Consider the following 22983-nt stretch of genomic DNA (forward strand, 5'->3'; position numbering starts at 1 on the left):
TATCAGTTTATTTCGTGAGTTTTTTTAAATGTTCTTCAACAGTCATTTTTTTTGGTTTTTATGATCTCGTTAGAATCTCCATCCGTCTTAGAACCTATTTTTGTCTGGTGCTGTGAAATCTTTTATTTTTGGCTCCTTCATGAATGGCACTATACTATGCCAATTAGATCTTGACTCTGGGCTACACATTTTTTAAAACATCTATTCTACCCATTGTTAGATACCCATTGTCATTCGTTCTTTTGTTTTCTTCCCTTACGAGGTTGAACTTACGTCTTTACAAACGTTGCAACAAGGGACTTCCGCTTTCTGTTTATTCTTATTTTGTTATAGCATTAATAAGGAGCATTGCAATAAATGCCCAAATTAAATGACATTATATTCGAGCGTGATCGTGACATTATCATAAGGAATGAGTGCAAGAGGATTTGAAAGGCTTTGTTGCGAAACCATAAATAAACTGCAAGTGCAGTAAATGATTCCTGTATACAGTTCGCCGCTGCCTACATGCATCCTTCCCTCGGTTGTGTAAGCAAACACATAACTCTGACGAGAGCCGCTATGAAGCCTGACTGTAGTGTTAACAAAACGATAGTGCGCACTCCTTATCTGGCACGTAAACGTCGTTACAAGGAACCGAGAACTTGCATCTTTAAGCTAATTGGGTAGCGGGATGTTGACTCGCATATTTTGGAAGAATAAATTTCTTTGGTTCAATGTATAAGAACGGTATAAAAACTGTATTCGAGGCAGGTTTAAAATTAGTTTCATGATAAAATGCCCATTATTGGTTTTAACCACGTTTTAATATAATGCCAGTCTTGCATTAAGTAAAGTGTTTTTGGGTTTGATTAAATTTGCTTTTACCTGTGGTTTTTCGTCATTTGCGTAAAGTTTACATTTTACCACATATTCTCGGTTTGCCCCCTACCCCCAGATCTATCACAAAGTAGCCTGTCAGTAAGGCCGTGAAAGCGATAGAGCTACTTCGTGTCGATTGACTACTTTCGCGTCGTCTTTTCAAAGATTTTAAATTTCATTTTTTTTTTACTTTTTTATTAACAACACGCGTACGTCATTGAAGACTTTTAGAATAAATGTACAATCTGCACTCGGATTAAATCCAGCTAACATCCTTGGTAAATGAATTTTTGGAAATTAAACGCATCAAGTAAATAAGCTATATCATGTTATTATTCTCCATTTAACTATTTATAGCGGTTTCTATAAGCGTTTAAGATAAAGTGTATTTATTTTAAAATGTGTTCACCAAACCGGAAGGCTTGGTCCCCGGACATAATAATTTAATATCGGTTCAAAGTCACCTACCGCTTGAATAGTATAGAAAGAAAACACACAAAGGCACACAAAGTGCTATTAAGTTTTTACTATGTCAGCTATATTTAATGCTACGGAAAATATGAGATTGGAAAGAGCTGATATGCCTTGCAATAGAAAGAATTGGAGTTGGTTTTGGAGTTTATTGTCTCAAGCGTCACTTAACTAGCTTATATTGATAATGATTATTGTAATATGGGTTTGTTACATGTAGGTTTTTGTTTCAGACACGAGGTATCGGAAGAAATGGTGAAGTGATCGCCGCGAGATGGTTCCATGTGTGGTTGCCTTGCTGCTCCTGGTCCGGGCTTGCCGCCTGCACGCTCTAGACATTTGTAAGTATTCAGCCGTACCAAGCAATGGCTTATTATTTGTCCTAAATAACGAAGCGATACTTGAACTTATTAGCGTTTTTGTTGACATGCGTCCGTATGGTAGACGCGCAACATAAAAAAATACTACGCGATCTCTTTTAGCCGACTAATTTTAAAATTCCAAGAAAGCCTTTAATGTTACAAACTATGTTTTTTTTTAAAACAAAGCCACACTTTAATATATACTCTATTGATTTTCTTTTCTGTGGAAATCTACATATCCATTATCTATAATATTTTATTCACAAATGCAAAACATTCGATGCGTCCATGGTATTTTATTGAAATGTAGACCACCATATTTTTCTATTTCATTTACTAGGTCATAGGCAAATAATTCTACATTCTTTCTTAAAGGTATTTATTTGAATAATTCTAATTTTAACTTCATAGCTTAGTAACTGAAGTATATTCCAGAAAATATTCGTCTTATTAATGTAAAAAACTTCGAAAGAAGGAGTTTGTTCTATGAAATGTTGTCTAATTAGGTCTAACTTAAGACGCACGGGTTATTTTTATTTTGATAGAAAAATTAAACACCTATGCAATCATTGAATATTAATCTTCCATAATAAGACAATACAGAGAAGCAGAACAGAGTTTGTACGTTTCCCTATATAAATAAAAACAATTACCTTAACCTGTAGAGTTTGAGCTATGTTTATATTCATTTCTTTCAATCTAAAACTGTTACGCTATATCTTTTAAAGAAACTCAATGAAATAGTTAATAGGCAATGAAAACGTTATAAATCAGTTTTTTTCTACAGAATACAGAGATGATAAATTGGACGCAATGCTTATTAGAAATATTACAAGATTCCTAGTGCTTTTCACTAGAAGCTTTTCAGACTTTAAATACAAACCTACTTCGTTCTCTTTTTCTCCCTAGTTTAAATACAGCAGTATTTGTTCTGAATTACTTAACAAAAATGTGCTTTTGTCACTGTCCAGACGTGGTCCAGACGACGCTGTTATCTTTACGTACTACGAAACAGTAATACAACTTAAATTCATTCTTATAGCCTTGAGCTATTTGATCAAATTAAACAGATCTCGTTTTTCTTCATCGCATTTAACCTTTTTTGTATGTTATCCTTTATATTGTTAACTAGCAATGCCCTGCGGTTTCACCCGCATAGATAGCGATATCGTTACAGTGAAAAGTCTACTATAGGTCGGACTATAGGTTTAATTTTTAATCACATGAAAATCACCTTTACCCCGTCCCGCACTACGGCCTTTTTTTTTTGTTTTAGTGGGGAAATCTTTCATAGATACCCACGGCCTCCGGGGGAGGGGCCGTGGGTTATATATTTTCGGATTCCTTCCGACCAAAACCCCACTGTGTTCCGTCAAGACGCATATTGGTAGAATTCCTCCGTGACCCCCGCACTACGGCCTGCTCGAACAGTATACCTACTATTTTCTGTAGATTGACACTTTTAAAAATTAGTTATATCTTTTGAATGGAATATCCAATTCTTTTCATTTAAAAAGTATTTTGCTGTTATTGAAACAGTCTATAATAAAACATCATTTAATGGGATAAGGATTAATATATGTGTATGGATAACATGGTTTGATTACTGTCGGCACTTCTATTTACTTTGAAAACGTAAAAAAGTTGTTGTAGTAACATAACTACTCAAGATGGACATATGGTATCGCGGACTTTCTTGTAGATATTGATCCATTCTATAATACCGTAGAACATTTTTTTGTTCTATCTTCAATAGATTCCGCAGCGCACGCGATGACAGAAGTTTTATTGAGGATTTTTTTACACCTTGGGTTACATTATTGCATTTTTGGTAAGGATCTCAAATTTTTTTGAAAATGCAATATAGCCTATGTTGCTCAGTAAAGATGCAGCTTTCTAATGGTGAAAGAATTTTTGGAATCGGTCCAGTAGTTTTTGCGTGAAAACCATACATACATACATACATACATACATACTTACAAACTTTTCCTCTTTATAATATTAGTATAGATATGTACATTGGAAGATATTGTTATCTACAAGATGCTTTATAAAGGTACATATGAAAACTTTCATATCAAATTTTCATTAAATTTATGCAAATTGCCAGAGGTGATTTATTATTTAGTAGTTTAACTTGTCTATAAAAATAAAACATTTCTACAAAATGTTATTAACTTTCAAAAGTAACTAAATATCATTCCAGTCCATATCTCTCATTCAGTTCTCATCAAAAAAATAACAAAACCACGCTCGATATCAAAAACTATCTCGAACGCGCGACTGATTGAATGCAATGACTTTTGAAATACTAAACAATTAGCAATAGCTACATTGTGCGTGAACTCGAAATAAAACTACGTATCATACAAAATTCAGCTCGCTTTTTCCGTATAAAAGCTTCGAAACGATTATTATCTGTTCCTCTCAATAAAATACACCGTTCATTGGTGGGCTTTATGTAGTGTTATTCGCAACTAAACCATACTAATATTATAAATGTGAAAGTAACTCTGTCTGTCTGTCTGTTACTCAATCACGCCTAAACTACTGAACCAATTTTCATGAAATTTGGTGGAAAAAATATCTCCATAGATATTTTGATACCCGAGAAAGGACATAGGCTACTTTTTATCTCGGGAAAATGACGCAATCCCGGAAATCCCACGGGAACGGGAACTATGCGGATTTTTCTTTGACTGCGCGGGCGAAGCCGCGGGCGGAAACCTAGTAATATAATAAGATGTAGACGACATTATATTGCTCGAAAGACCATAGCCAGTGACATCGCTTTCCCGAGTGGGCGGCTATTCTCAATAAGCACTTTGCAACTGTCTAAATAGCTTTCCTAATCGTCGATCAGTTTAATTTATCACATTTCTCCTCAGAGGCAGAACACTCGATTCGACATTTGATTGTACTTATCAGTTAACAACTCGAGAGTCCTAAAGAATTCCGACTCGCCGTCACATCACCCGGATACCCCTCCCAGAAGTTTTCCGAGTCTTGTAACTTTTCCACTAGACTCGGATTACCAGATTGCGAATGAAAAGGTTCTAAAATTTTAATTTGATTTCCGCTGTAGACATTTTTCTTTGAGAATTCGATAAGGTGTTTCCGGTCGTGGGTATAAAGTTACGCGACATTCGTTGTGAGTTGGTGTGTTCGTAGGTAGCTACATGGTGGGTAGTTTCTATTTATATTAAATTGCCTGTTATCCGCGACCTCGACCGCCTCAATGATTTCCATAGAAAACCTCATCCCCTATTTAGCTGACCAAATTTCATATAATTAACTTTAGCGGTTTTGTCTTGGCGTTGATGAAACAGTCAGTAGGTTAACTTTTGTGTGGGGGTAGATAGATTAACAAATTGATAGGCGTTTCATGGATTTCTGTTCGATTTGTGGAAATGTTTGGTCAGAAACATGCGTGATTAAGGATTCAAACGAACTTAATGTTTCTTTAGCATGTAGGTAATTACATGTTGGGAATTTGTAATTCATACACGGACAATTTTAAAAAGCAAGCATATTTAAAAAGGAATATAATTGTGGCGACCTATATGATTTTATGGTTTATCGTGCTCCATTTCTTTGTTACGAATGCAATTTTAAAATACAAATACGCAGTTCACATCAACGTTATATTTATTTTAAATTGATGCGGTGGTTATTATATAGAGCATTAATTCCTCCGAATACTTTATACATTCAAGAGAAAGAAAAATATTTTGAATTGAGTAGAACAAGTTAGGAGGTGCTTAATTTTAGACTAAATTAAGCATAAAATATATATATAATATGTATACCATCTCCTATGAAAGCTTTCTAGGCCTCATTAGAAAAAAAATCAGAGTTTAACCATATATTGTAACTTCAGTAAATGAATATGCTAAAGAAACATTAAGTGCTGATAGAAAGTAAATCATAGACTACAGGCCCGGGTTGAAAAAATTATGGGTCATTTGACCCACCACCTGACCTATCTAGAATGATATAAGAGCATAAAATAATAAGATTCAGCACTATGACGTCACTTGTAAGCTGTCCACCTGAGTGCAGATGAGAATTCGAAGGTTCAGGTAGAGATTTTCTCCCCTTGTCTCCATGATTTTTGTACGGCGTTGCGGAATAATTGATTAAAAGTAGTATAGAAATAGTATGAAACAGATGCCGTACAAAATCTAATGACCAAATTTACCCCGGCAACTGTCGAAAAATAAAAATAAATTCCGACTTTGTGGACCACCAGTTTTGTACGGCATCTGTTATGTGTCATACTATTTCTATACTGCTTTTAAGCCATTATTCCGCAACGCCGTACAAAAATCATGTTGACAAGGGGACAAAATCTCTACCTGAACTTTCGAATTCTCACCTGCACTCAGGTGGACAGCTTACGAGTGACGTCATAGTGCTGAATCTTATTATTTTATGCTCTTATATCATTCTAGATAGGTCAGGTGGTGGGTCAAATGACCCATAATTTTTTCAACATGGGCCTGTAGTCTATCACCAGAAGTTGTTACGGAAAGCTTCTAAATAACGATCTGTAATATTGTTGGTCGGTATTCCAGGGATCACCTCATCAATGACTTTCGTTAGGAGGGTCTTTAAAGCTGTCCTCTGTCATTGTGAATTAGCACATATATATCTAGAATGTTCATCGTTACGCTGACCACAGCGCACGTACCCCCACACTTCATAGTACTGTCACGAATCGTTTTAGCATATTGGCTGTTAGTTACACGGGCTCTCATTTACCATGAACGGCATCGCGGTTCCATACGCTCCATCATATGATACTGTGCGGGCTACCGTGAAACCCATTAACCGGCCGTAATGAACTTTGCGTACTTCAGGTAGGTAGGTGGCGCGGACGGGCGATAATTGGCCACTTCGCTCATCAATAATGCCGAACAGTCAATGTTGAATATGTAAATTTTATACACGCGCTGTTTATATTTTATTAGGCTTTAATTAAATGTACAGTTTATTTTGTCCAATTATACGGTTGCGAACGAGAAACGGAATCGTTTCCATTTCAATGTGATCTGTTAATATTTTTTTTTGGAAAATCACTTATTAAAGAATCCGTAAAACGACCAGAATTATTCGTCCCACCAACTTGCGTCGTATAATTAATAAATCCCTTGCCGAATTGGAAGGAAACGTTTGAAGCTGAAATCGATATGAATATTTTCTCGTGAAGTACAAATTAATGTCTCTACATTTAGAAATTAATGTTCACCGTGGGCTGGAACCTTGGTTTTTACTTTTTCATAAAATGAAAGAAAGAAGAGGATAATGTCGAGCTTATTTCGTGAAGGCTATGATATTTCGAATATTTGTTTATTGCAATTTGTACGAGTAATCTACTCGAGACGGAGAAAAAAGAAATCCTTGCGGCATAATATCCGCGCTGTGAGTAGAAAAGCATCGCATAAATCGGTGCCAACATCTGTACCCCAACGATAGAATTACAAAAAGGCTTGCACAGTAATAAAAATTGCTTATTGTGTTTCTTATTAGAAAAACTTTTTTAATTTAAATATGTATTTGTTTTGTGACTTCACTATTAGATGCTTCATTATATTTAAAAAATCATGTTGTGAAATCACACGCAGTAAAATAATTTGTTAAGATATTATAGCTTTCAATTACTAAATTACTCTTAGTAACTACTATGTGAATTTTATAAAAAAAAACTGCAATGTTGGTCGTAAAATATTTTTAGTAAATTTAAAGCAAATTTATATCCTTAAAAGCAAGCTTAAAAATTGCGCTTTCCACCTGGGAACGTTTTCCATATAGGTAATTAACGTCAGGCGCTGGATTAAGAAGGTTTTTCCTCCAATATGGCATTATACTGATATTTCATAAATATGAGCTTGGACGAAAATAACGAAATTGAGGGATAAATTTAAAAATGTAATATTCCGAACATGGAACGGATATTTCATTTCAATGCAATACGTAGGTAACTTAATTTAATTCAAGATCCACCTGAAGCAAAATATTCCTTATACAAGTACAAGATAACATAAAGGGAATATTTTAACAGATGCTACAAGAAAAATTGCAAGCATTTCCTATGTACGTAGGTAAGTAGCATGTAAACGTTTGCGAGGTCGTAAGAATATGCGACCGTATGCAGGAGAGAAATGAGACGTCTCAGGTAATGCGTCGCGAATCTCTCAAAACATTGGAAACAAAGCCGAGTACGTAGGGAGCGAAAGTGTGATAATTCCAGTTCGGTATGTAGTGTGTACGGTGTACACTGTACATGTCTGCGTACATCCACGGGCGACCGCGCTGTCAGCCACACTTGACCGATTTTAGCAAATGAGCCAGCTCGCAAATTGTCACATTTCCCGTTTTCGTGACGAGAGTAGAGATTGCACTATGCTATTTTATTTTCCCGACATAAAAATATAAGAATGAAAACCGGGATTACTTAATTGTTCGCCAGCCTGCTGCATTGCTGGAAATATTTCAACGTTACGCAACAATGGGCTGGCCTACTAAAGTATGTTTCTAAAAGCCAATCACTCATTCAGTTACAGATCTTCCCGTCTAATTAGTCTCGGTGTGTTTAATAAATCAATTGCATAGAAAGATACTTAATGATATACTGATTTTAATTAAAACTAATAAAATTTTAATTCTAATAAAATAAAGTGTACCTAAGTATGAATTGCATAGCTCGCAGTTCTGCCCAGCTCAGTTTTCATTTCGAGGCGTCAATGACCAAGGCGGACAACACAGCTCTGTCTACTGATGATGACGCAGCTAATAAATATGTATCTAGAACTACGATAGAAATTCCTCAAACACCATGCCTGAGAATCCTTTTTGATAACAATCGTGTTCTGCTATGAATTTGAATAAAATCGATACGTGTACCATAAGCTACAACACACTTCCGCATATTGCACACGGCTAAATTCTTCGACAGATAAAATTGCAGTATAAACGAATATGACTTATTGCGGTCTTCATTGTTTCGATCTGGGCTTTGCAAGGATGAGAACGTACGTGTATATGATAGTGGTTGGAAACAGTTGGAAAGAGTAAATAAGCGTAGTTCAGCGACTTTGAATGCAAATTTAGCGAACGGAACCTGTATGCAACATTCAGCTTATTGAGAGCTACCGTTCGCGACGCCCGCTACTGCGACCTTGCATTCCAGATGAAATGCAATGGACCCAATATAACTAGAAATTCGTTTATGATCACAATGCCTCCACGTCCGCGCCCATATCCTGGGAGAAGATGGTTTCTAGAAAATATGTTCCCATTATTGTGATTTACAGGACTTTCTAGCAGCTTATAGCTGCCGTAATCTCAAATGTTACTTCATCCGTAATACCTCAGATAGCCTAAATATTTAATCAGAAACTTCGCCGCCCCAGGATCGGACTCCTTGCTTCGCCGTTTCGATCAAGTTATAAGTACTGAGAATTGTAAATTTAATAAGCATTTGCACATTGCGCTGCAATAATATTTCGGTGAAGTTATGAACGCTTTCCCGTACGACTTCCATACTAAAAAATTCACGTTTCTCCATTTATGAAATTTAAACGAATCAATTTATTTTCAACTTAGTTTCATTACTAAGTTTTAGTACTTATTGCTGTTTTGTAACTTTGAATCAAACTCAAACATTTATTTATTGAATTAGACTTCATTTAAAAGCACTTTTGAATCGTCAAAACATGGTTTTATCATTTACCACCGATTATATTATAGAGATTCCACAATTAATATGAATAAATGAGAAAGAAAACTTTTCAACCACATTTATTTTCATATTAATAAATATGTTATAAATCATCTGAATAACTATGAATAAAACTTTAGTAGTGTGTTCAGAGAGATAAGTTCATAGGTCGGCCTCGATGTAAGCTAAAAGCTTATTCCATAAAGGCCTTTAAAAGCTGTTCACGTTCTAAACCGGTGGCGGTGACAATGGCGAATCACGTCATGCTCGATGATTTGAAAGAATGAAAACGGAAGCCGTGGTCGCATCTTAAGCTCCGCTCGTACACGCCACACGGCTCGTACCGATCAAGACGAACATTTCATACGAAATAAGCCCGCGCGGCTTTCCCTCGGGGAGAGGAACGGCAAACTGCTAAATTAATATTAATAATTCACTTCACTTTAACAGCCAAGACTGGGGCTTTCGTATATTCTAAAACAAAATTCGAACACGTCACATCACGTCGCGTTGTTTTATTGTTCGTCTGGTATCGATTTCGAAAATAAGTACAAAAACGGCGTCTGTTAAAAACGTGTGGCCGAACGGAATCGCCTGCAGAATGATTTGCGGGCGCTCTACGATACATGTGATGTATGGACTATGGAGCGGATACATTCCATGACTGTTATTTTTATTTAAGGCCGGCCATTATATTTAATTATATGGCGCGTGCAATCTCTTGGACTTTTTAAAAATGAACAATATCTAGTGTCAACCCAAACGCACTAGAGACATCGTTAACTGTCACTTACCCTGAAAATACAAAACTGTAAAATTTAATAAATTACAAAAAGTGAACGACCCACCTCGTACATACAATAAAAGTAATTAAAATAATAGTTTGAACGATATCACGCGACGTCGTTTCAGCCGTAAAAAAAGGCTGAGACATTTTCGTTAGCGTGAGCTTCTCTCCCGGCTCACGTGAGTCTAGGCAACATTTATACTAAGCAAAGTCAATATTGTATATGGTTTAGGTTGACATTCAAACAGTTTATGAAAAAAGAATATTGCCTTTTGTGGATGGCTATGAATGAGTAGCGAGTAGTCGCCACTGCTGCGCTGTTTATTATTCATTAGACGACTACATGTCACGCAACAGCATAAGCACGCACAAGCTCGTCGCTTCTCAAACTTTCCCCCCTAGCGCCTTTATTGTCATGTAGGCATCTCCAAATCTCCAACATTTTTACAAACTACCGAACCGAGACGGCTCGTACCGACCGGATTGGTTATGGGCGAACATTCGGCGGCTAAAGCACACTTAATTTCCTGTTCGCAGGAAGCTTGCGCGGTTTGTGAACCGCTGGTCTAAGTAAATGGTTTTGCGTATAGATGGATCATTTATTAGCATTTATTAATATTCAAACCTGGCTTTATGACGTTTGCAATTTGTTCACCGGCTCTGAGCGACGAGAGGCCGGCGCTCAAACAGCGAGACACGCAACAAGCGAATTGTATTTGCATTTGACCCATAAGCACTCGTCTTTTGTACAAAGTACAATGGGCGTCATTCGTTCGTAAAATTTAATTTTTACAATCGAATTTTCAACAAAACACGCTTTATTTCGTAAAAGAAATACGGCCCGTAAATATTTTCTTTGCGGGGCTACTTTTTGTAAAGAATGAAAAGTTTTCTGTTATGTTTTCGCAATTATTTTATTTCGCTTTATATAATGGTGGATGTTTTGCAAGCACTGTTGTCAACAGTCATCGAATGTTTCTTGCGAATGATTAAGAAAAGGCGGGATCTATTGTTCACATTTGCTTATCCACGTGTGCATAGCTTAGGTTTACACAATAATCATTGGCTACGCGACTGATACCAATCTCTCTTCGGTACCTTATATTGCCGAGCATTGTGACTCGATGCATATGAATTATGTCCACCGCTATCGATAGCTATTGAAGCTACACTGTATGGCGGTGAGCGTGTTTAAAGAATGCTGTTTATTTTCATGCTTATATAAAATCGGCACAAGCGATGTGTGTAAAGCAATAAAAAACAAACATGTGCCGAGGATTACAGTGTTTGGGGCTATAATTTGAGCCGCACGTTACGGCTGCAGCTTTTAAAACAGTTCCCTTAATAATAACACTGCGTTATTGTTTGAATGCTACTGGTGTTTGCTTTGCGATGACATATATACCGTATTTGTTTTGTAATATTTACTGTTTCTTCAAAGATAATTTGGTGCCGGTTTGTCCAAGATAACTTGATAACAATTTTGAATTATTTAACAATTATTCAATTCAGAATATTTATAAAAAAAAACTATCGAATTCATTAAAAAAAACATATCTTTAATAAAAGAGAACAGCGAAATATAATTTTGAGTTGGTCCAACTTACGCACGATTCACCCCTCATTTATAATGTATAGCTAATTTTAAATTAACACAATTACCAAACATGTTCATACTAATTTCTACGGGGCGTTTTGTTGATATTTATCTCCTTGCATTGTCGTGGTACAATGCCATCATTCAGATTGAGCGATTGAGTTTTAAGTAGACTAAATGATTGCACAATAATGTATTAAAGCGGACGTTTTCTGCATAATTGAATCTAAAGCAGCCTTGAGTCCAGTGGTGATTCGTCGAAATTCGCTCGCTTCCGCTCGTCCCTTGTCTAATACTACATTCCGCTGGCGACAGAGAGTTATCAACGGCACCGCCAGAGGCTAATTAACAATCCCTATTTGTATGTATAATATGAATACTTTGTTTGTTTGCTCGCATGACCGGAGCACGCGATATCATTTGATAGATTGACTAATGAGCAGCCCCTTGGAAATTATAATAGTACAAGCCCGATGGTGGTATCGCCTGTCGGGGTTAATGTAATTCATATAAAATTTTGACTTATGTCTACAATTTTTTTGAGTAATTGAGATTACGGCGCAAAGGTTTAATACGTACTGCAGGAAGTATTTACAAAATTGCGTGTTGAATTCTCCCTTCATGTTGACAGTTAACAAACTCCTTCAGAGGTTTCGTAATAAATTTTAGATGTTATTATTTAAGCTATTTTAATGAGCTGCTTTAAATTTCTACAGCTCTTTGCATGCAATAGATTATGTATTATTATTGGGCCTTTATTAATAATTTGTTTTATGCGTTGTGTATGTCCTATATGCGATTTCTTTTATTTGCTGCATGAATTGCGAATGTATCAATTTAGTATTTCTTGTGTGTTCAATAGCTTTTTCAGGAACGCTAAATAAAATCTCAAGTACCGTACATGATTCTATTTTTGTGATATTAAATGAAGGTTTTTGCTTATTAATACGTACTTTATTTAAATTATCGCAGTCACGACTTCCTTTGCCTCAATTTCGTGGCACATGACACATCTTAGCCGATCTTATCGGAAGGTTTAAAAATATAACTGGCGCCGCACAAACTTGCATTTCAATGAATCCTTTTCGACGGACCGCCATCACGCCGACAAAATTCACGAATGTGCCACGCGTGTACTGAATACTATCTTATACAGGTGTTACAATTGATCGTAATTATAATAGAGCTTTCCATGTGCGTTCGGCGGAAGTGGATACGGCTTCGTGACTTCGCCTCGGATGAGTTGGCGATTGTTCCTCGATTCAATAAACCAATCGATGATTTAAGTTTTAATAGCTTTAACGAGTTTCTCGTTCTAGCCTCCATACTTGTGTAAAGAGAAAGTTTAAGTTGTTTACACTTCCCTACGAATTAAAATATTCAATAGCAGGTAACTAATGTCAGCGTATTACTATTAACTGATAGTATACCTACTATCAGTTAATAGTAATATAAATATAACTTATTGGATTCGACTATTAAAATAATTTGTACAAAACGGCCTATTTCTTATACAATTTTAATTTGCGGGAACCATCAGCCGTGACTGTGTATCATTATGCCTACTAACGCAAATTATGTGATATCGTTCCGTTATGAAATATTAAAAGCACCACCGCTTTTCAGGTCGATCGGAATTTATAATCACTATATAATTGTAGTATTCGGACCGCCACGCCGATAATTAAGTTAAATTTAACGTGCCACGTTCGTAGTCAATTAATTCACATGTATGGCTCTGTTCAAATTTCTATCTTAAATATTAATAAATGGTGAATGTAAAACTAGAAATCGATGGTAAAGAAAAAGTAGGAAAAGTGTAATTGTAGGTAATTATAGTTTGAAATATGCAATTACATACATATATGGAGTAAATTGTATTTCCCAGAAAGTACGTCAATACACTTAATAATTTGTCAATCTTATCTTTTCTCTGTCCACTCGAGTTTAATAGGCCGATTGATACAAATAAACATTAATCTGTCATTGCGGTTATTATGCAATTATCAGAAACAATATTTATTGATGTTACGTATACAATATTTGTGATGATTATTAATCATCACAACAAAAAATACGTTTTTCATTTATGGAGAACGTGTAATTTAATATCGTTGGTTTCGTTTGTTATTATATTAGTTGTGTGGGTAAACAAATGTTAACGTCTTCGTCGAAAGACCCAGGGGTCGTTCAGAAATGAATTTTATTGGCTCTCACGGTTTCCAACCGATATTCGACCTTTATGAATTTTTGAACGCACTATACCTGTGTTCATTCCGTACTTGCCGACTTTATTAAATAAACGAAATATCGACATCAACGTGAAATTACCCGCAACGAAGCTTTCTACAAACTATAAGCCACGACATGTTTCCATCGACGAGTTAATTCAGTTTCAACAATACTTGTTGCCTTAGTTTAGCACGAAGGTTTACATGTTGACAAAAACGCAAACAAAGCATTGTAATGATTGCGGTATGTTCTAATTTCGCTTGCGATCGAGGGTGGGTTGAAGGATGACGTCACTGGGTGATTCGCATTAGTCTCCATGTAAACAGTGTGCGTTGTTTGCAGCTCAATGCATCGCCCCTCTGGGTATGGAGAGCGGCCTGATCCCGGACAAGGACGTCACGGCCAGCTCCTCCTTCAACAACGACAATGTCGCCCCGCAGAATGGCAGGTGAGTGATGCCCATATTATCATTTTTGTGTCATATATTTATAGCAGAAGCCTTGCCTGATTGCGTTCTTGCAGTCAGCACAACTATTATTCATGATTGGAAGGTTAATTTCGATCTACTGTAATTGTTAAGAATAGGTACGACATGATGCCCATAAGTTATCCATGATTTCCAGCAGTGGTTCTGTTACTACTGTTGTAGGGTTTGAAGACAGAAGAAAGAGACTTCAGAAATTATTTTTTACAGCAATTTTAATAGACGTTTATAGATATTACAAGTTATTTCCCAATAGTAATCAAGACTGGTAGATTTGGGTTGATTGAAGATTCTCCGCTTTTCATTGAGCCAATCACCACTTCTTACATAATAATACTATGTAAAATTTTACATTGTATTAAATCAATTTCTAGTAATGATCACGAAATGTGCTATCTATTCAGTGGGATTTAATTCCCCTCAAATTTAAACGAAGGTTAGATTTTTATAAGATCTAATATCCGTATGTAGGTACTTATTTTTTAATATACATATTAGAAAAAAGCAAGCATAAGAGAATTTGCTGATTATAATGGTATAGTGCTAATCTGAAGCTCATGATTACGAATATTAAAACGTATGACGGTCGTAAGAATGTATACTCGTATTATGAACATTCTTATGGCCGGCGTAAAGTGAGTGCTGAAGTTGAAGCTATAAGTATGAATGGAATGATCTTATTGAAGATATTCCGTCTCCAAGAATTTATACGTTACTGTACTTTAAAAGAGTACATGGCGTTCATTTCGCACCTAAACGAGAAATTAACTCGCCCATTTACCATCCCGTCTCATGCAGGAAATATTATGCATACTTTGTTCAATAAGAATTAATTTTACTCAGACTAATTATTCAAAGTTGCCTCTATAAAACGTACGTTGTAGCTTCAAATTACTGTCTCATTAAACTTTTTTCTAATTACTTACAACTACACCGGTGTCTCGGGGGAGCGCGTATATTGATCTCGGTCGGCTCTCACACGAAATGTTTTATAAATATTCCCACTCACATTTTACCTTAATTGCGAAAGTATAGAGACAGGAAACATTTCACCATTACCATTACCCTTAATAAAGGAGAATATTCATTTTGTAAATTATATATTTGGTATCTTTGAGAGGTCGGCCAATTTATTTCTGTTACCGATAAGTAGGTAAAATTGTCAAATGTCAATGTGGGTTTGTAAATGGCCTCGTGTTTTATTAAGGTGTATGCGGAGGAGACGAGAACTTTTGTGCTCCAAAGATAAGAAGAAGCCCCGAGCCCACGAGCTTTAATATAATTGCAACCTTCAATCATAAACCTTATTATAGCATAAACGTGTTTTTTTCGCTATTGTAAGAACGCTTTCAATGTCGTTTCATTATGTGTAATGGAGCAATTAGTGCCTTAGTAAACACATCTATAAATTTTAAATACTAAGTACCTTCCGAGGATTAGCAGAATAAATTGTCACATCTATATTTGCTCCATTTGCTCCCACCGACACGAGATGTGACGCGCCTCTATTGTGAACCGGTCCGTTAAATATATTTGCTGAAATTGTTGTTTGTACTGTGTACGAATGTCGCTTATCAAATTTAACCACGGCGTGTTTTGATTTCGTAAAAGTGAGCACGCGATTTTGTATTGCTTCTTCCATCGGTTTCACAATTTTATTGTTAAGGGAAAGTCCAAAGTTTGTTTCGACAGCGAAGTCGTTGTTGTTTACAGGGATTCACGCGTAAAATGTTTAATTTTTAATTCCTTGATTTATGTAGCAACTCAATGAGCACTGAGTCTAGACTTGGTCGATAAATACGTTACTGTATTACTTATACATAAATGTATATGTACCTAAGTAATAACTAAAAATGTGAAAGTTTTATAATATAGTATATTTTATATATTATGTTCCGTTAGGTTAGGTTCCAGTTTCACGGCAAAACGACTAAATTGATTTTGATAAATGAAGGGCACAGATAAGGATCTTATAAAAGAAGATAATACTTCTTCAATATTGTTCATGAAAGTAAAAGTTAGAATATTACATTTTATGATTATAGAAATTTGTGAAGGAAACGTTAATTGCACAATTACATACGTGAAATACACATGAGCGAAGTTGTGCTTGCAAAGCTAGTCGTCTAAAGATAAGAAAATAATCACATTTTTTTTCGATAATTTAATTAGATATTCATTTCAATAGGCGTCAATACACATTAAATATAAATAGCGCAATTGACGAGCAATAGAACGTTAGAAAGCAAATTAACCTAGTGCCGGAATTACACACTATAAACACCTAATTACAAAATCAATAAAAAAGTGTTTATATTTTTCCATTGCGCACTCGGCGACGTCGGTAAAGTTGAGTTGTTGATTTTGTGTCAAATTAAAAACGTCCAGAGCCTTTAATATAATATACGGGCTAATAAATGTTAGTAATTGCGTGTGGCATGATTTCTGTAGTAACAGTATTAGTGGGTAACATAGTTATGGCTTTGCTTTTACGATGACACGCTAAGTTTCTCTCGCAAGTTCCATTTCGGTCATATTTATACATACATTTTCGGCAGTGGCAATATTATGTCTGGCATGTTTTGAGAACTAGCGTAATGAGCGAAATTATTCATGTAGAAATAATATGTTCTATTATATTGATATATATGTACACCTAGTACTTAAAGAAAATAATATGAAATGACATCAAAAAATCATTTCAATTGTACCCCTCTATTTGTATAAAAGTTGGATACGTTATTAAATACTAATCAATAACGTCTATTATTTGTTAAACTTACATATGTTATGTAATTAAAAGTAGATTATACAGAAATGCTGTCGTTTGCTATACAGACTATACAGTATCGGGTATATGTCGTCATCGGGCTGTAAAGTTTGTATAACTATGCGTTTACGAGCACAGGGCCATAACGATTGCTTTTAACTAAATCGACAATCGATATTGTACAGAACCGTTCAACTGTAACTTCACGAAATATTCAACAGATTGCTTATTAATCACTATCTACCTAAAAGTACCTATATTTTAATTATCTAGCCGAACTATATAGCCAAATATTACATTAATATCCAGGGATAAAGTTTGCAAAGCTCGGCGGGATTTGCGATGTTGCTTTAATATTTTATCTGCTAAGTAAATATTAAATTGTGAGCTCAAACGTACGCGAGAGTGTATATTTTTTGAAGTTTCAATTAAAAACCAAAAACAAATAAGCGTTTGAACGCTGTTTATTTAAACTCGACGCTCGCACGGAATACTCAGAAATGTAGCCTTAAAAACGTTATTAATGCGTTTAATATTAAAATGTGCTTTAGTATATTTGGTTAAAGTCCAAATTGTCATAGAGCTTATTAAGATGCGGTATGCTGATATCAATTACGAGAGCCGCTCCTTAACGCATCATTGATGACTCGAACGCTCCAGTACGCGTCAATAAGGCTTAATGACCGCCCATCTTAGTGGTGCACCGTTGCAAATGGCTCCGGCAATCGAATATCGTAACACACTTTACCGATTGTGCCGTTCACATCGAATCAAAAATCGATATACCTATTAATGGAATATCATATTATTATGTTTACAAATTTGAATTCAATATAAAAAGATTATATTTATTTAAATGCATTGATTAATGGAATACCTTATATTCACGAACGTGAATTGAATATTAACAGATTTTATTTATTAAAATATAACTTAAAGCAATTTAAATTATTGCATTACATTTGTTTTACATTATTGGAGGGGAGATTGGGTCCTTAATCTGTAATTGAATGTTGATGTATTATATGTCATGTCTGAGGAAATTCTAATGAGGGTCGAAGTAACGCTAAAATACAATTACATGGGGACGGGTTAGATGTAAGGTTTCTCCAGAAAGAATGTACACGGGCTGTAAGGCAAAACCGAATGCCTCTGTACAGCGCTTATTTGTAAGATTTCATTTAAGTGTCTGGTGTATGCGCCAATTCTTAGAGAGGTATCGAATGTTTTCTGAAAATTCTTTATTTATAGTCGCGATGAGTACTAATATTTTAAGTTAATTGCAAATTAGGTTGCAAATGATCAAAATTTAGTTATTTGCGATTGATAGAGCGTTAGGTGCTTTTCAGATTGAATCGACGGCATCCGATACAACGGTCCTTATCCGTTACGCACGAAATTAAATTAAAATTAATGGTGCTTATCAGTTATGATCGATAATGATGAATGCTCGAACACCACTATATGCATTGTGATGTGATGTTCGTTTCACTGGACGAGTGAGCGCCGGCGTGACACATGATAAGTGAATGCACTAATAACGCGACTGAAACGACTATTATTAACTGCGACATGTCAGATTTTATCAATCGTTTGTGTGTTTCGATCATCTGTCTGTAGCTTTTCACATGGTAAATGTATGACATGGAACTTGCTTGAAAGTAGAGTCGTGTCTCGCTGTGGGCGGTATGGCCCGTGTGGGCCAGATGCTGATTTGCTTTTCGGGCAAGAAGTGGTCAGGCTTCTGTGTCTCCGGAGACTGAACAGTAACTCTCGCTGATTGTAAGGCGCTTTAAGGAAACTTAATCAATCCATTTGAATCTTCTTAGTTACAATACGTAATTTGGTATAAGATTGAAAAATAATTGGATCGTTTAGGTAGTTTGAAAAATCACTTAGCAAAACAAGTGCCACTTCTATATAATATTACGTGAAGACGTATCATTACAAGTACCTACTCTTATAATAATTAGTGAATCTTTTCTTTTTTTAATGACGCACATTCTAAGCAAATAACAATAGGTGACATTATTATGGGAATGTTACCAACAACTAGATGAAGTTAAGCCACGTATGTAAGTTATAATGAGCTGACCGCTAGACGACAGTACGTACTATTGTTGAACTTCAGAATTTCATTCGTCATAGTTTAATTAAAATGTTACATGGGATGGCTGGCTATTGATTAGTGGCTCTCATTGTTTTCACGACGAAGCTTTGTTCTTACATCGCGGTCATTTGAATGAAGATGTCCTATCTCATTTAATTCTTTGTATAAGAACCTCGGTTCGTCTGTTTGGAGTACGATTACACACTGTTGATAGTATATTACTGACTATTAACTCGGTACACTGTACCCGCGCCGTTCTGTTTGGCAAAGTGAATTTTACCCGACTAAGGGATTTAATATGGCGTTAATGTAAATATCATTTTACGGTATTCGGTCGTTAATCCGTTAATTATGTTTTCGTATGGAGCGAGTTATAGTGTGTGCTTAAATTTTAATTGTAATTATACTCTATGAATATGGTTAGTTTATGTTTGTGCTTTGGTGCTTGAAACTGAGTTCGTATAGAAGCTAAAGTAAATTATAAAGTTATATTTGGAAAAAGTTCTATTTATAGCCATATAATAGAATCATGCCCTTTTACCATTATGTGGGTTAGCTTATAATTCCGACGTCATTTTATATATTCTCGTAACAATCGTACGTCTGACCGGCACAATTTAGTCTCGTTGCTCTATATGTATAAAGACGAATTGGAATGCCTGTCAAAAACCGTTACTTCAATCTAATCAAAGTTTGATGAAACGGAATATCTATTGGCACAGAAAGTTCAATCCGTCTCTGGGTTTGTTCGTATTGCATTGATGTTTAAACAGATCTCACCGCAATTAATTGCGGTTGCAACATATCATTTCCTATTAAAATGTAGTTCCTAGAAATGAATAATGTTTAATGGATTTATATAGCAGTATTTTTTATTTAATATTCAAGCCTATATGCGTTTAAATACACTGACTGAGTGTCACACGTAATATAAAACAGTTGAAATTTTACTATGTTAGATCTATGAATAAAATATAAACTTACATAATTCTGAATTATTTTTATTATTTACGTGACCCATAAAATAGAAATCACTCGTAACCATCAGACGCGATCGAGAGATTACCTAAATAATTTTCATTTTTTATTAATACTATGAACAATAGAATTAGAGTTACCCAAAACACACCTGTATTCATTTAAGCTGATATAACCCTTCGAGTCAGGGCTTTACGATGACCGATTAGAGCACCGGCCGATAAGACTTAAGCCGGATTAACGCGTCCTCGTCGAGCTTACTTTTACTTCCAAAGTACATAAATGTTTCACGTACATCGACTAGCTTTACTACGCTGAAACATATTAACAGGCTGTGCGAGTATTTCATGTTTTTCTTCTGCTCACGCTCCTAGAAATAGACGAAACAGAGCAGCTTCGTTACAGGGGTATTAATTTCTATTACACGATGCACTACACTGAAAATAATAGTGAATACTCGTAGAGGATATTAATTATTCCTAAATGATTTAATGCTGAACACGGCGAAACCGACGCAAATTAGTTAAGTTCTCATACGTGCACCCATAAAGTGGTTATAGCTACAGATGCACTATGCCACTAATACCCGGTATTTTCTCGCAAATGAACGTGAGGTGGAATTAATTCCTTGTCAAATTATACTAAATTTGACAGTCAAAGATCCGTTATAAATGTTATATGAGCACTGACAATCCGGACACCATTAGTTATTCAACGAGGTGAAGATGCTATATTAATCGATAAGACCTTTCGCTAACTGGACCCCAGTGGCCAACTTTAAATTATTTATGTATCCAGGAATAATCGCTGACAATGAAACGGCTTTATCATTAAACAAATTCTAAATCCATGCCCCTTGTTATTCTTATCATGATTAATAATTCTTTTTTATAGTGTTTTGGTTGTAGGTACATTACATAAACGACGCTTCCCTGTTAATATTTTACAAAAGCTAGGCTTCAACTTGTGAAAAGGTAGGTTAGGCCACGAATATATTTAATAAATTTCGCGTACCGCATATGTCGGCTTTGCCCCGGTTAATTAATTAAGTTAATTCGCCGGAATTATACAATGCTCTGTTACCTTATACGTATATTTCACATGGAATCTGGTTTTGTTTTGTCTCTACGTTTTTATTGGAGTAATGAAACGCATACTTTTAGCCACAATATTGTTTGGCTTATGAGGTTGAATGTGTATTTAATTGCATTGAAATTATAAATACAAATGAAATGATAAATGTGATTGTTTTAATTGGTGCGGTTATCATTTCAGTTATATTATTTTATACATATTTGAATTTGATTACACCGCAATAGTAAAAAGCTCTCACGCAGTTTAGTTAAAATCATATATTTAACAGAAACAATGTTCATGTACCCTATGTGTTAGTAATTGTTTGTCTATCTATTATATTTGTATAATCCCAAGTTAAATTAATTCAAAATCCCATTTTAGATATTGGTCGAAACGAATTGTCCTACTCGTTTCTTCGGTTTGGTGTAAAATGTAGGTACCATGAACTGTAAAATTTTCAACAGTTGATAAATTTTGATAACTAGCTCTTTCAGGAGAGTAGGTACTCTAAACTATGACTTCACAAATCGGCATTGTTCCAGACTCAACCAGGAGATAAAGGGCGGCGCGTGGTGTCCCAAATCGCAGATCACCACCGAGTCCTCAGAATGGTTGGAGATCAACCTGCACTCGGTGCACGTGATCACGGCGACGAGCACTCAGGGCCGCTTCGGGAACTCGCAGGGGGTGGAGTACGCGGAGAGCTACGTGCTGGAGTACTGGCGGCCCAAGCTGGCCAAGTGGATGCGATATCGCTCCTCCGATGGGCATGAGGTGAGGACTGAGTAGGAATACGTCATTGGAACGTGTTAAGTAGAGATGAGGACTTTTGAATCATTCAGATGTTGGTTAGTGCTGGTTAGGAAAAAATTGTGAAGTTACTTATTACTGCTGAAAGACTTAAAACGGTATTTCTACAATAGTTGTAGAATATGAAGTCACTACTATTAGGTAAATTGGGAACGATTTTTTATTAGATAGTCATGTTGGATGTTATATTACAGTTGGATGACATATTTAGATTGTTATCAGGTCACTGTATTGATATTGTGTTTTAAAATTTTGGAGTTCAATATTTAATTTTTCATCAATTGCAATTTTATCAACCTCACTTTTAATCTCGATATATAAAATGAAATCGATGCAAATATGTCGAGGTGTGAAGAACGAAATGTTTTTGTTTGTATTGTAAGTGTAAGTTGGTTAATAAAATGTAATACCTACCTGTATGCAATATATTTAGGGCTAATAAATCCATGCACATAAATTAATTTCTGTTTGTAGGTAAGTACCGCATATAATACCAGGATAGTTATTCTACTGTTATAATGAAGAAAATGACAATTTATGTTTCGCTTGCACAAATTCGCTTCTAACTTTAAGCCCGTTATTGGGTGGGTACTTAATAGAGGATGTTCTAAACGAAGCTCCTATCATGCTAGTTATGTTTTGCATATTGCATAGTTAACGTATTTCAATCACGATACACATTTTGTTTAATGTTTGTTCAGGGAAATTGTTCAGATTATAA

General features: G+C 35.5%; 1 protein-coding gene across 2 annotated transcripts in view; it reads left to right on the plus strand.

Annotated features, from left to right (window-relative positions):
* Positions 1 to 22983, plus strand: part of Ddr (discoidin domain-containing receptor 2) — a 45855-nt gene that overhangs the window by 4101 nt on the left and 18771 nt on the right. For both annotated transcript variants that reach the window (XM_090101899.1, XM_090101907.1), the window contains exons 2-4: positions 1566 to 1673; positions 14376 to 14481; positions 21995 to 22226. In XM_090101899.1, coding sequence (XP_089958025.1) covers positions 1607 to 1673; positions 14376 to 14481; positions 21995 to 22226 — 405 coding nt within the window. In that variant the 5' untranslated portion in view covers positions 1566 to 1606. The remainder of the gene's footprint in view (positions 1 to 1565; positions 1674 to 14375; positions 14482 to 21994; positions 22227 to 22983) is intronic.

The sequence above is a fragment of the Colias eurytheme genome, chromosome 1 (genome assembly GCF_061535395.1).
Source record: "Colias eurytheme isolate Ceu_HAF_F1 chromosome 1, ilColEury1 Martin Lab GWU primary, whole genome shotgun sequence".
Classification (NCBI taxonomy): Eukaryota; Metazoa; Arthropoda; class Insecta; order Lepidoptera; family Pieridae; genus Colias; species Colias eurytheme.